Raw genomic sequence first — 15,798 nt, forward strand, 5'->3', positions numbered from 1 at the left:
TTTATGTTAGAATGGCTTTACTAACGATTTACACAAAAATTTGTTCCGCTCGTTTCATGAATGAGGCCCATTATCATCATAATCTACAATCTGGCTCTAGTGAGTGAGTCGCTTACCTGGCGTTGTGCTGGTTGGATTTGGAGATTGATGGCTGTCAGTTGGACCGGTTGAGCTTTAGCATGGGCCAGGCCTGTGTGTGAGCAGTGCTGGCTGAGTGCATGGTGGCTTACGGTTGAATGGAAGATGGTAGCCTGTTTATTTTGAGCCGATCCCTGGTTGTGAAGTGCTGGTTTAGGCAAAACCGGAATGATCCCTACCGATGAGGTCTGGGCAGAGCTCTGGACGGCCAGTGAGGCTGTCTGTTGGTGGGGCTGGACCGAGGCGGTCTGCAGTAACTGAGGCTGGGTTCTTGAGGTGGGTGGGGCTTGGGGTTGAATGACAAACTGTTGCGGTTGCTGCTTAATCAGGGCCCGCGGCTGGATTTGGGCATATGCTGGAAGGAGAAACCACAGACAAACACTTACTATTACATACATATACTGTTTCACATGACTACACATTAAACTGACAGTTCCAAATTTAATTTTCACTGTCAGATTTTGGGACTGACAACCTCATTTTCTTTTCAGGTGTGAGTCTTGAAATGTCCCGTTCACACAGCAGCTTGCAGTTGTGTTTAGAATACTGTCGGTATGAACGTGCAATGGGAGTCAAGCCTGAATTCCTTAACATTAACCATAGCGACAGTGATCAAAGTAAAATCAAAGATGGTGATGTCCATAAAACTGAAAGTCTTATCATTTTCTGACAAGAGTCCAATCGAGCCACGAGTTTATCCATCAAATCTTCATTAACGGACAGCAGCTTTTAAATTTGGGTGGAGAGCAGAGCATTTGAATCGCGTGCAGAAGACAAAACTGACAGGAACAGCTTGGGTGGAAAACGGACGGCATCTAAATTAAACTTTCAGATTAAACTTTCAGATGACTCACAGCTCATTTCTCTGTCACTGTAAATTACCGTAAACACACATGAAAACACACAACACACGGTTTGTTGTCCAACTAGTTGTCTAGTCCTGCTGCTGTGTGAACGTGGCCTTAGTCAATGAATCCATTTTGAACCAGTTCACAAATCCATCTGATTGATTCAGTAGTGAATCAGTCTGAAAATAAATGATTCTTTAAAATAATTATCCAGGAAATCAAAAACATCTGTAAAGAACATGGAAAAGTCATTGCAATTCCTTGAGTCCAATGTGTGGGAACCTTGATTACATCTAAATACATTTAATACATAATTTTGCTGTTCAGTTTGTCCTTTTTGCTGTATCTAATAACATACGTCTCTGTGCTTGGGTTTTCCAGTACAAATTCTGTATCCAGGACTACGACATTGGAAACTGGATGAGTTTTAAAACTATGATTAGGTGTTTGACTGGAGGACTTGCAGGAAAGTGTGTTAAAATGTAATATTAACTCAGCAGGAGAACATTCAAACACAAAACCTTAAGAGTTGGGCAAGTTGAGATCACAACCTCAAAGTTTATGAGCGGTAAAAGAATTTGAAGAACTCCAACTGGCTGGAAAGTTAGCTAGCATGTGGTTTTTATGTTTATATATATGTACGCGTGTGTGTGTTCTGTCACATGAAATGCACACCGGATATGGGAAGCAGACGTCAGGAACAGCTACAGTCTTTCTTTAAAACCCTTAATAGCAAACAGAAAAGGTTCAGTGTGGGAATGTTCTTCCATCTAATGTGAATGTTGTGGGATGGTGTGTTCAGATGACTCAATGCTCTGTGCTCACTTTCTCTCACTCTTTCTTTCTCCCGGATGTTCAGAATAAGGAGTTGATGAGTTACTCCTTGCATAGCGCAACCCTGGAAAACCCCGAAATTTCCTGTTGAACGTTCAGCTATATGCAAAGCCACAACACATAACACATTAAAACAATGACATATATGCTTGAAGACATACAATATCTGTTTTTTTCTCACATGTTGGGCCAAATCTCATCATATGTTTCATCAATCACAATCATCAGTTCCCTAAGCTATGAGAAGCCATTTATGAGCAAGATTTTCCTGTGTGGGTGCATTTTCTCTACAATAAGTAATGTCGCTTTCACTTTAGTAATTTGAGTGCAGTACAGTATTCGGTATGTTAATATCTGTGGCTCTTTTATTTCCTACTTTCTTTTAACAAGCCCTCTAGTGTGTGGTTGTATTCAATAGAATAGTTTCAATTATTTGATACAAACATAAGTATCAAAATAGAGAATACATTCAACTTCACAACAAGTTATTTTTACTGGTTTTGACTTTGCCAGTTCCTACCAAACAAAAGCAAGGAGTGAAATCTGACAGTCAGTTGGGAATCATATTCTAAAGAGATGTATAAGCAATTAGTTAGACTTTTTATAGCAAAATCTCCAGTCCAGTCTCCTCCAGTATCCACATTCACATAATTTTTTATCTAATATTCAGATTTTTATAACATTTGGACATTTATTAAAAGCAAACTGAATGGTTCATCCAAGAGAATAATTCAGGATGAGTTTCTGTGAATATCGTTAATGCACAAGGGGAAAACCGTGAATCATAACACGCATCACATCAACTCTCTGGAGCACACTGCTATGGAAACTACATCCCAACACACATGTCAGGTTTTTACCCTTCCTCTCCACTGAGGCTCACTTGGACCCTCTCAAACACACTTTTTCAGTCAAGTTGAAGCTTGTTTAATCTTCATTCATTCTGGTTATTTGTGTGTATAAACAGTGGCATAAACCTTTCACCTGCAAACAATCACTGACATGGTATAATGTGAAAGAAATGCAGCTCTCTAATGAGAAACTGAAATGAAGCGAGTTGACATAAATGCACAAATGTAGCTGCAGTAAAGACAAGCACAGTTTCATTACACATTGCCTCTTTTAAATAGACAGTAGCCATCAGTAATAAAAAAATATTAATAAATTTATTCCAGAATCAAAGCTTTTTTTTGTTGTTGCCATTTTTAATGTTTTTTTCCCTCTTTATTTTTCTTTCTGGGGACTGATGTAAAAATATATTTTGCATTAGTAGTTTTAAGGTTTTATTACAATTTCTTTATGGCTTGTTTTACTCTGGTCACACAATACTCCACAAAAGGCTTTTTTCTTCTTTTTTTTACTTCTTTTGGCACTTGACTAGTGTTAATATTAGACCCTGGAGCTAAAATACTTTACATTTTTTGTAAACAAAAATCTGAGGCTTTTACCAAAGCACAACTAAACACATAGCGAAGTCTCTACTGGCCTTGACACGCACAAGTACCTGCTTCTAAATGTGCAGGATAATTGCCCTGTGTGAGCTGTTATGATTAGAGACCAGCGGAGTGATGGATGGCGTGTATGTCAGATGTTGACATGCACTGAAAGACTTATCTGAGAAAGTTTGTGCCCTTCAAATGCAATGCATGCTTTAATGCTCTTGAGCATAAGCCATGTCGAAGAAATGTAGCCTTGGGTGCATTTCTCCTTTCTTTGGTACTTGGTGTGTGACATGATGGACAGACAAGTGAAGCTGGATCTCATTAGAGTGCAAAGTGAATTGAAACTTTTTAGTTTGTTTAACGGCCAAATGTGTGCATACAACATTTTCTGGACCACTTCTGACAAAAGGTGCTTGATGGCAACATCACTGGCTCAAATGTTGACCAAAGTGAGATATTTCACTGTAACTTCTTAAATCCACTAAAAAACACTCGTCATTGCAAAAAATGCTTCAGCAAAGTGGAATAGTTTACTTTAGGTTTAGGAAATAGCATAAGTGTTGCAATATTTTTGCCAGCATAGGCCATATGGGTCTGAGCTTACCTGGTGCAATCAAGGGATGTGAAGAGGACACATTACGACTCATGTTAACTGCTTTCATCTCTGTTTGCTCTCCCGTCTTCACTCCATCCGAGGAAGCAGCGTTCACGTTGCTTTTCCCAGTGTCTGAGCTGGAAGCACTCTGGCTGGGTGTCTTGATGAGCGGGGTGGGCTGAATGGAGACAGGGGTCTGCTTTAAACTCAGTGCCTGGAGGCCTGAGGACTGAGAGGGGGAAGACACCCCCTGCTGGTTGCGCAGGGCAAGGTTCTGCACCTGTGACAGTCATAAATCAGGCAATAAACCTTTAAACTAGAATATAACAAAACATTTGAACTGTAGTATTTAAAGTTATATTGTGCACAGAATCACATAGGCTAAAGATCCTAAAGTAATATTCACAATATTTCCTTTTGAAATTGTTATTATCATTTTGAGCCAGTCCTAATCAGATGAGAAGCATCCCATCCTACTGACAAACTAAAAGATCAAATTATAAAATATAATTTTGTGTTAAGGTATATTGGTAACGTATAATATTCCTTTTAGGATCTTTTAGCGTTGATTCCTTAAAGTATTTCTGGATAACAGAGTCTGCTGAATCAATATATGTACAATAAATGTTCAATATTATAATTGAAATACCAAGTAAGTCTGTTCTTTTTGGATTTGTGATTCAAGAAATCCACAAATTTCTGAATGTTTCATGAAGATAAATAGTTTTAAGCACAGCATATTCATGAATGCAAATAAGGAATTTTGTAAAATTGTGGGTGTACTTTTGAATGTGCATGTATTAAAGTAGTGTATATCAGCATACGTGTGTGTACCTGTGCAGAGGCAGACTGTGTGTTATTGGCTGTGTTAGTGTCAGACTGTAGAGCAGTTACTGTAGCTGTAGGAGCCAGGATCAGCTGAGGGGACAGAGGAACGGCTCGGCCCAGACTCCTGGCTACATGCACAAGATTACTCTGCTGAGCCTAAAATAATCACACATAAAGATGCTCATTAACACCACGTCCTCAGGAAACTCTCCATCATACTTTGATTGGTCTAGAGAGAGTGTTCACAGGGGCCAACAAATGCTCATGCAGCATCAACCACCATAAGTTTAGCCGTTTTAAAATATCACGGTCTGCTGGTTAATACTAAAAATATATATATATCCTAATATATATATTAGGATTCCTTTTCAGGATTTTCATTTTTAATAAACTATTAATTACCGGAAACAATTTTATACCAATTTATTAAATATCAGCCATTTTCTGTAGTACATTTGTATGCATAAATTGATAGGCCAGCATCAGTTACTGGCTATAACACAAAAATAACTGGAATCATCATTATTGATCAAACAGCTTATCCCTAGAAAAACTGTGGTACCACTTTACTTAAAGACTTTATGTATGTAACACATTATAAAGCTATTCATAATGTACATCCTACTGCATGATATCTTTTTATAAATAATTGTAACCAAAGATAAAATGCATTATAATATTTGAAGATTTGTTCGTCATGAGTTTTAATGCTTTATATTTTCTACAGGTTTAACAATCAGTAGATTAGTTAGTATTAAATTAAATAAAATTTCTTCCTTTTGACACTAGAATAACTATGTGATCATTAGACTACAACAGTATAAACATGCATTACGAATATCTTTATTAATTATTAGAACTGTTGTTTATGCCATTACATTTGTTCAATAAATGTAAAATAGTTGCAAATGTATTTTCATTTTGTACTGTTTTATTGTGTACGTTGAAAAAGTTTGGAGTAATTATCTAGACAGTACATTTAATGTTACTTTAAAAACACAGAAAAATGATCTTCACACCAATTACCAGTGGCTTAATTTAGCTGAATTCATCCTACTTATTTCTGGCATTTAGCAAAAAAGCAATGACTGATTAAAAGGGAGTATTTCACTCCTTAAATATAGATAAAATAGGGAAAGCAACCTCACAAAAGATTTCTTGTGTTTATGGCTATACAGGTGTGCTCACCATCTGTGCTCGCAGGTACATTTGAGCTTGGCTGGCTGTCAGGGTGGAGCTTGAGGCGTTGCCTAGCAACACAGCTTGCTGGGAGATCCCAGAGGGGGCGGAGCTTACACTCTGGGCACGACTGATCAGCTGAGCAGCGGCAGGGGACGTGGTTAAATTAATCTGAGAGACAGAGTTGTGACATGAGCAGCTTGAATGTTATGTCACATGCAAACAAAGATCTTGACGTGATTATAATGCGCTTGATTTTAGAGGCTGCTTCCAAATAAAGCTTACTGTGGTCTGTGATGGCCCATTCTGCGTAGATGAGGTCCCATTCTGGTTTTGTCTGCCGGCTGCTAAACTGGCCTAAGCGGGAGTAACATGACAGAGAGAGTAAGAGTATATTTGGGAGTATTATGCTCGCTGTAGGAGACTATGGATGCTAAGTGACCTGCTGCACTGCTGCGAGGCTCTGGAGCTGTGCTGTGCTGAGGTGCTGCTGCTGTAGAGCTGCTGTTTGCAGCATCAGATGCTGCTGCTGAGCTGCATACATCTGCTGCAGGTACTGCGCCGCTGTGCTGGGCTGCCTGTGTAGAGCCTGCTGGATCACCTACCATTCAAGAGAGACAGAGGAAAAGTGAGAAACCTGATTCTCACTAATTTCTTGCTTCATGTATAGAGAGCGATGAGATTAGATGGAGTGAAAATGGAGACTTTAGCTGAAATCTCCAGATTCGAAAGATTTTTTTTTTTGGTAATCGCAATATCAGTAGTGTCTCAAACTCTGCTCATATTTGCCAAGATACCAATAAAATCAGAGATTTCAATATAAATATGGAGACATGTCTGCTTTTTTATAGCTCTGAACCTTTGCTTTGTGTCAACAATTGTCTCACATTTCCATTTGTATTCACCTTTGATAAAAAAAAATGTGACAAAGTTGATATTTAAATCATAAGTAGCTGCAAGTTGAAAGCTGTGATTCAATGTGATGTCTAATGTTTGTTATAGGTCAGATTACAATCCTAATCTTTTAATGTTTACTTAGCAACTTTTTCTTTCATAATATGCATTTGTCTCCTCCTTTTGGTCTGAAAATTAACTGCAACAAGAAAAAGATGCAATATCTAATTCTTCTGTTGTTTTTATTTCCCATATTGCTTTCAAGGTCAGCCTTGATGTTTAATATGGTTATATTATCATAAAATTAATATTAATAGGAAGATGTTTAATATTAACCACTATATTACAAGGCTTCTTTATGCACATATGTCACTGCAAGTCTAATAATGCATAATAACAACAATAATACATTGACATTGTATAGGATAACAGTTACATTTGACATCATATTTGTTTAATGACAACTAAATAAATACTTAAGCATCCAATATAAAAATAAAATGTTGTATTGTCATAATCGCTAATAATAATGTTACTTAATAAAGATTTCAAACCTTGTGGACAAGGAATAGATTAAGAGTTACTAGATGAAAACATTCAGAACAAAATCAAAACAAGATGCCAAAATACCTGAACAAGAGCAGACGTTCAAAAAAACATGTTCTGTATTAGATGACAGTGTAGATAAGTGCATCGCTCTCATCACTAATGATACCTTCCTATCTTTTTCTCCCAGCTATAATATGTTCTCCGTCATCCCGCACTTCCTTTATTTCCTCACTGAACTGCCCACAACGGCACAGTTGCTAGGCAACAGGATTCCTGACCCCTGGTCTTGGTGTGAGTAAAGTGCAGCCTGAACTGAGTTTAATGAGCAGTGCTGCTTGTGTCTGATCATTTTCACAAACTGAGAAAACTCTGAATGAAGCAGCTGGGTCTTACCTGTTTCCAGTACATTTTATGTCACTACATATTATGCACCACAATTTTTAAAGATAGAAATGTAGTTAGGTTTCTTTACACAATTAAGTGAACAAAGTGGGTGCAGTTTAAAAAAATTTAACTACTTTACTTTGGATTGATTGGATGTTGCAATTTTTGCCATTAACTCATGTCATGTGAATCACTTGTGTGTTATACTACATCATCATCATTATTAATAACAATATTAATATGAAAGGGGTCATATGATGCAATTTCAAGTTTTGCTTTCTCATTGGAGTGTTAGAAGCTGTTTGTGAATAGATAAGATCCCTAAAGTTGCAAAGAGTAAAGTCTCAAACCCAACCTGGGAGAGTAGCCTACAATGCCGTCTGTGCACAAAGGCTGTTTCTATAAAGTGGGGCAATTCCAACTTTGCAAGGACAGTCTGGCACTTCTGACTCACAGCCTGTATGTTTTCATATTTAAAGAACTTGCCACTGATGATTTAAACATGAGTATTAAGCAGTGTAGAGTAGCGTTTGTTGTTTGTTGTTTGTTGTTTCTCAGATCACAAATAATGGCGACATGGTTTTATGTTTATGCAGTGCGATACACAACACAATGCGTAAAAAGACAGTATAAGTCATTATAATTCGTAATTATTTCCCCACTGGATGCAACAAATGCCTCAGGTTTTATTGGCTTTGTCTCGTCGTGCCAGGACATGGCATCACAGTATGGCAGTATGGGGCATAACATTTTCATCATACGCTTATGTCATACGGCCAATCACAATGCACTGGAAAGCTGGCCAATCAGCATACACTTCGCTTTTCAAAAACGAAGCGCTTTCTAAAAATCAAAGGGTTTCAGAAAGGCAAGGCATATGGGAGCAACAGTTGTACACTGTGTCAAAAAAAATGTGTTTTTTGAACCTTAAACCACATAAACATTGCATTACACCAAATACACCAAATAATATTCTTTTTAGCAACGTCATTTGACCCCTTTAATAATAATAACAACAACAGCAACGTGTGTAGGACCCTTCGTATTGCTCTTATTATTGTTTTTTTTAAACAAAAAATCATAGATTTACTCATAAATGTACAGCTATTACTGTGTTTAAATAGTATAAAAGATTATTAATATTACATTCGACTGGAATCTTGCAACAGTGTCTAATTCCCAGCCTCTTAATTTATTAGTAAGGAGAGGTCAAAGGTCAATCACTGAGTCAATAATAAACAATAACACTCCACAATAGAGGAAAAAATATGAATATGAAGCATGGAAATCATTGTCTTTCCTCTTCTGACTGCAGTAATAAACACACCAGCAGATGGCAGTATGGATTAAAAGTCCACTAATTAAAAATCTATAGAAGCAATAAAAAAGTGATGGTGCAATGCAGTGAATCATTATACAAGAAATTTTGATAAAGAGATATGTGGTGAATTGCAAACATGCATGCAATATTATCAGCACAGTAACTATGCATTCCTGAACTCATTTGTCGATATTTGAAGTGATGGTAATGTTTTAGTGTGAGTGTGATGCGCACCTGCACAGTCTGTCGGTCAGGTATGCCGCTGTATACAGATATCTGTGGTATGGCTGCTCTTCCGCTGCTCGTGCTGCTGCTGCTGGAGCTGACAGTGCTGGCAGGCGAGGCACTGGTGGTGCCTGTGGAGTTTGTGGTGGAGGTACTGGTACCTGTACTGCTGCTGGCACTGGAGGCAGGAGTGCTCTGCTCGCCCTCCATTGTGCCACCCCGATGCCTCACCTTTGAACCACGACCACCCCGCTGCCACACTCGACGCAGGCTGAGAATAAGAATTGGTAAATTCCAGTTAATAAAATTGCCTTCTTTTGTTGAGATTGTTGAGACACTGATGCAATTTCTACCTGGTAGTTATTAAATTTGATGTTAACAAAAAGAGTACCATAGTACTATCATGTTATATACACAGTACCAAGGTAATGCCGTTTTTTTTATGGCTGCATGATTTGGTGGGAAAAAAGTTATATTTTTTAAATAAAAAAATTCAATAGCAATTGAAAATGCAATTGTTTTTTTTTTTTTTTTACTGTACTGCACAATTTGGCCAGAATTTTGTGCACAAACACAGAAGATTGTACACTGCTTGCATTCAGCTCATATGCTCCAAAATGGTGATGCGGAGAGACACAGAGGAGACGAATTGTTGAATAGAGTCGTTATTTTTTTTTTCAAAAAGTATTCTCGTCGGTTCATAATGTCACGGTTGAATCACTGATGGCAGATGGACTATTCTGGCGATGCTTTTATTACTTTTGACCTTGACAGTGTAATTTACTTCAGTCTATGGGACAGTCAGAAGCCTCCCGGTTTTCATCCAAAATATCTTAAGTTGTGTTGCAAAGACAAACAAAGCTTTTACCGGTTTGGAATGACATGAGGTAAGTGATTAATGACAACATTTTCATTTTGGGGTGAAGTATCCCTTTAATAATGGTAAAAAACAACAACAACTAATATATGCAATTATCATTTATATATATATATATACACTTTTTGAAGTGAAATATAAGCCCATGAAATCAAGGCCTTGAAAATCACAATAAGCCATATCAGGGTTTCTGTTTTATTTAGATTTATAGTGCATCCCTAATGGTAGTACCATAGTGTTCCTTGAAATACTTTGAAGTATCATGTAAATACCATGATCTATAAATACAGCAGTCATTCAGTATCATGGTAAATAGCAGATTATCATAGTGTTACCATTTGATACCATCTCAGTGCTTTTTTATAAAGTTAATTTACAAAAGAAGGTCCAAGTTGGTAGCCTAAGATGTAAACATCACTTTATTTGCATACTGTACTTTTCTGTAAATGACAGTATAGTTGCATTTGAGTTCATCCCGGACACTGAATTTGAGTGTTACATTTCAGTAAACCTTTTTTTCTCAGCAGTCTCCAGTTACCAGTACATGAACGGCCATGGAAGATGGATTACACATCCAGTCAGAAGAGTTTCCCATGTCAATATGCGATAAAGAACCACGCTAAAGGTTGTCAAACAATACTTGCATTAACAAAACAGTTCTTTTTTGGTTCAGTCTGCTTTCATACAGAGTGATTAAATAAATTATATTGGTTAAGCTTTTTCAGCATGATCTTGATTACCACTGACAATAATTTCATCTTTTAGTTCTGTTTACAGTAATGCACTTATTCATTGGGCCAAGAAAACTGGACATTTGTTTATTTCTCTCTCTCTCTCTCTCTCTCTCTCTCTCTCTCTCTCTCTCTCTCTCTATATATATATATATATATATATATTATATAGGATTATATATATAATTTAGGGTATGTAATTATTATTATTATTATTTGTACTTTTTATTTTTGGAGAAAGATTATCTAGAATGTTGATCAAAAGTGGCAGTAAAGACAATTACTATTGTTACAAAAGTTTCCAAGTAAAATCTGTTCTTTCAAACTCTATTCATCAGAACCCTGAAAAGGTATCACAGTTTACATAATAATATGAAGCAACACAATTCTGCTTTGCATCACAGGAATAAATAACATTTTAATAAATATTAAAGAGAATAGTTATTTTACATCATAATAATATTTCACAATATTACTGTTTTACTTGATCAGATAAATGCAGATTTGGTAAAAATAAGAGACTAAGAGAAAAGTTTTTCGAAAACACTACCAACCCCACTTTTCTAGAATTATTATATAAGTGCATTCTAGACTAATTAAGACCAACTAATTTTCTGTGATAATCAACAGCATGAGTGCGGTGGACAGAGCTTGTTTTCTTTTGAATCTGAAACATTGTTTAAACTTAGACATAGGTACAAGTATCTCAAGAGAGTCCTATGTCGGTTCATCCCATCATATAAACATGAAGCATGTAATCAGGGCTAATGAATGAAAAATAGGTGCCTGTGCTGAGGGTTCGCCATAGGCACTAATGTTTAAATGACTTCTCTCCTTTCCTTTCTGTATTCTGGGGTTTGTTATTCAGGGACAGAAAGTGTTAATGGGATTGAGATGGGGGAAAGAAAGAGAACGAATGCAAGGACGAGGCTAGTGGGGGTTTAGAGGGGAAGTGTGGCATGGTTTCAATTATACTCATTTAATTACTCACGCACATGGTTTAGAGCCACTAACCCCACACACTCTTCACCCCCTCCCTATCTACCCCGAATCACCCCCTCTTTACCCACAACAAACCATTATGCCTCCCCTCTTTCTCTGTCTGTTATTACGCCAAGAAATGGTGTAATATCAATGGGCCCTCCCCCTAAGCCATTTCCTGCACTCCAAAGAACTAATGGAGTTGAGCATTATAATTAGATAATCTAAATATAAGTCCTGAGCCTCATTAATATGCATTAATGGAAAGACCATAGGGATATCTGGGAACATGGTTACAGAATTAGAATATTACTAAACATTGTACAAACGCGAAGACACTTGGTTTTGCACAAGTTTAGTTTAGTGTGTATGCAGTGGCATCCTAGCATGCTTCTTACTGCAAACTGTGCTCATATAATTCTACAGTACAATAATATCAAACGGTATGCTAAATGTCACATGACCACCCTACTTTGCATGTTTAATTCAGCAAATATTATATATATATTTGTGTGTGTGTGTGTGTTTAATGTAAACAATGTGATTTTTGCAGTTGATGTTGATGAATTCATAATTTGAAACTGGAAAGTGAAATTGGGAAATTTTGGAAAGAATGTAGATATATCATGCATCTTCAGAGTTTGTATATTGCATACTTGTATGCATATTATATACTGCATAAATAGTACACATAGTACTATGGTAGTACTCCATCGCAATCTTTTTAGATGTTACCAGCTGTGTTCCTTATAAACACTAGAATGTGTTATGGTGGAAATGCATCGTGGAATGCCATACACTCATGATTAAAGCCTGCTTGGTTCATATTTAGCACTTGAGTGGGTCTGCTAATGAGAGGGAAGCTCTTATGTTGAGTCCAAGTCCCGGGCCCCTCTGAGGCTTCCGGTCCAACCAACCATATGCATCCAGCCAGTAAGAGGCTCTCTACAGCGTAGAGTTTAAACTACTATTAAATGCCAAATAGTATAATTAAATGTCACCTTTAGTAGAGCTAAAAACATAAGTCTGTCAGTAATTCCAAAACAGAGAACAAACTAACAATCTGTTCCAAAAATCTAAAAAAGTTACAAGGATGTTAGGTAAGATGGAAGGATGAGGATGGAAATGGAAGACAGACGTGCATCAATATGCATGCACTGAGAGATTTCACAGACATCCAGGTTAGCCAAGGGCCCACCTCCCAGACAAAAGCCCAGCTCCTACCTTTTCTGAGGGGCAGCACGAGCTCCGTTTGGCCCCGTGGTGAGCCCCATGCCTCAGGACCCTAATGCTTCTTTGTCTAGTGTGTGTTCTGTACCCCAATCCTGCCAGATCACCGCTAGCATCCACTGTCCCAGTCGTCAGGCACAGACGTACTCTCTCTCTCCCTGTTTCTCTACATCTAACGCACACGAGAACACCCCCGGTTCTGTGGTTTCCTAGCAACAGCCAACTGGGGGTGCCTTTTGGAGCCCTATTGCAGAGCTGTGTGCTGATTGGACAATTGGTTCTTCTCTAATGAGGATGATGGTAATGATTTTTTATCCCCCTCTATAAGCACCACAATCGCCCACTTTCAGAATATTCACTGGTGATGCTCATCCTGCCAAAACAGGGAAGAAGGCCTGTCCCGGAAAATTAGACTTTGATGGAAGTCATACTTATATTTAGTGTTGTAATAAATGTATTTAGAAATGCTGTTTTCATGATACTTAAGGTAATGGACTTGAATAAACCTCAATTCTGAGTAATAAAATTGGGCAGCTCAAATCATTAATGTAGCATGATCCTATATTAAAACACCCTAGCCCTAGCAAACACATAGCAACATCCTGGCATTGCGGCAGCGAATTATGGAGCAGCAGCTATCTTTTTTTTTTTTTTTTTTTTTTGCAAATGTAATATTCTATCAAAGATAAGTTGTTATTAGAGGTGCAGTATGTAAAATGGACAGCTAGTGGTTGAAATGGGTACTGCAGTCCAAATTCGAAATATTGGAGAGCCTAGTTTCTCTTGCCCCTCCCCCTCAGACTCGTCACTCATGTGGGTTGCCAGACTAAGGATACGCAACAGGAATGATCAGAGTTAACAATAGAAGGTGACGGGCTTTACACTGTAAATTGATTAGTTAAAGAGGTCATATGATGCAATTTTATTTGTATAATGCCTCCCAAATGTTCATGCATGAAAGAAGGCATGGTTTCAGTAACCACAGTAAGGGTTGAAGCAGCCATATCAGGGAGATGCTGTGTGCATCTAGGCAAAAGCACTTTATTTGGCTTTCCGAAAGTAGATGCATTTAGGAATCTTTAGGATTACTTACAACAGAACCACAACGCATTTTATGGATGACCCTTTTTGTGAACCTAGGAGAGGAGGTAATTCTGACTTTGCTACGACAATCTGGCGTTTCTGAATTAGATACTGTAAGTATCTGAGGGTCACACAGTGAAGTCAGCTGTCTTAACAGTCCGTGGCTTGTGTAGCTACTGCAAACACATACGAGCTTCATCACTGTGTCTGTCACACGACTCTTTTCCCCTTTTGGCTTGAACCGATGGTAAAACTAAGGACATAATTTACTGTCTTTATATTTATTTTGAAAGATGAAGCTCGCCATTATGGAAAGGGGTGTTACATTTCCAAGAGTGCTTGCAGTGTTTGGCCAATCAGCACTGGGTCAGTTGGCCAATCAGAGCAGACTGCTCTTGTGGAAGAAGGGACTTTGTAGAAAACGATGCATATGAGAGAGGTGGGGCATAGAGGACCTACAATATTGTACAGTATTTAAAAATAATGTGTTTTTTGAACATTAAAGCATGTCAACATATTCTGTTATACCAAATACACAAATAATGATCTTTAAAAAAGTATCATATGAACCCTTTAAATTAATCTGGGTTTTAATGCACTGCTGGGTACAATCTGCGATCTCTGATGCAGATGGTTTTCTCACTACCATGGCAGCAATACGCTGTGTTTTCAGACAACTGGCAACCCAGGTTGTCGAAATACTGTTGGTTAAAATGGGTAGTGGGCGGAGTCAAACAGACCAAAACAAAAACAGATATTCTCAAACGGAACATACGTATGAAAACAGAATAACTGGCTATAGCATTGTTTTTCAGAGAAATTGCAAACGGTATTTTTATGCTTTAGTACAGTCAAATAATTACATACAGCACCTTTAATGGCGGTGCTAAAAACAAAGAAGAGACACCAAGCACAGACACAGTGAAGTCTGAAAACACTGCAGTTCACAGTGTTGGTTGATGAAGTGTTGTGCTGATGAGGCTGCCTCTTAATAATCAGTGCTTAGAGCATCACTTAGCAAAGGGTATAAACCCCCAACCGCTGTGGCAATCACAATGAAACCACGCACTCATGAGAAACAGACTGCATGTGGCTGATGTGTTATTCAGATTGTGTCTGCTACAGGAAGTAAAATAGGGTTTTGGGACCCGCTTAAATCGGGGCACAACAAAAGACCATTCTGGTCATTCTGAAGAGGCCCTACTAAATTGAAAATATACGTACAAGGGGGTCTTTCTGACCTTGGAGGAGGAGATAAGAACGGCACTGTCCTGAAAAGTAAATTGAGGTACTTATCGTGTAACACCTCTGGGCTGTGTGATTCTGAAATGTACTCTCTCATATTGATTGCACACAGATGGGCATGAACGTCATTGATTGCCATCTACTTATTAGCATATAGATTAGCTTCTGGTGGGGCTGGATAAATTAAGGTGGAAGAAGGAAGGTTAGAGAAGGAATTGGGAAGATGAAAGAAGATAGACAAGGTGGAAACAGCATGAAGAGAAGTAACGGACAGAGCAAGGTGACTGCAAACACAAGATGAGAAGATTCTGTTTTGTTTTATATATACAAGGGATGTAGGTAAAGAGAAAATTTACTCTAGTGAATGTTTTAGTCTATCCATTCTGTTTTATTATTATGTTTTTTAATGTTGTC

The 15,798-nt window shown here is 37.8% G+C and overlaps 1 protein-coding gene across 5 annotated transcripts in view; it reads right to left on the minus strand.

The window, feature by feature from the left end:
* Positions 1 to 15,798, minus strand: part of phc2b (polyhomeotic homolog 2b (Drosophila)) — a 62,283-nt gene that overhangs the window by 9,493 nt on the left and 36,992 nt on the right. For 2 of the 5 annotated variants that reach the window (XM_059570553.1, XM_059570552.1), the window contains exons 2-9: positions 9,247 to 9,508; positions 6,307 to 6,465; positions 6,150 to 6,221; positions 5,874 to 6,035; positions 4,692 to 4,841; positions 3,867 to 4,137; positions 1,812 to 1,919; positions 117 to 493 (exon numbers count right to left, since the gene is read on the minus strand). In XM_059570553.1, the coding sequence (XP_059426536.1) occupies positions 117 to 493; positions 1,812 to 1,919; positions 3,867 to 4,137; positions 4,692 to 4,841; positions 5,874 to 6,035; positions 6,150 to 6,221; positions 6,307 to 6,465; positions 9,247 to 9,447 (1,500 nt within the window). In that variant the 5' untranslated portion in view covers positions 9,448 to 9,508. Of the gene's footprint in view, positions 1 to 116; positions 494 to 1,811; positions 1,920 to 3,866; positions 4,138 to 4,691; positions 4,842 to 5,873; positions 6,036 to 6,149; positions 6,222 to 6,306; positions 6,466 to 9,246; positions 9,509 to 13,050; positions 13,203 to 15,798 lie in introns of those variants that run through there. The other 3 variants (XM_059570550.1, XM_059570549.1, XM_059570551.1) reach the window with 3 other exon arrangements.

The sequence above is a fragment of the Carassius carassius genome, chromosome 17 (genome assembly GCF_963082965.1).
Source record: "Carassius carassius chromosome 17, fCarCar2.1, whole genome shotgun sequence".
NCBI classification, from domain to species: domain Eukaryota; kingdom Metazoa; phylum Chordata; class Actinopteri; order Cypriniformes; family Cyprinidae; genus Carassius; species Carassius carassius.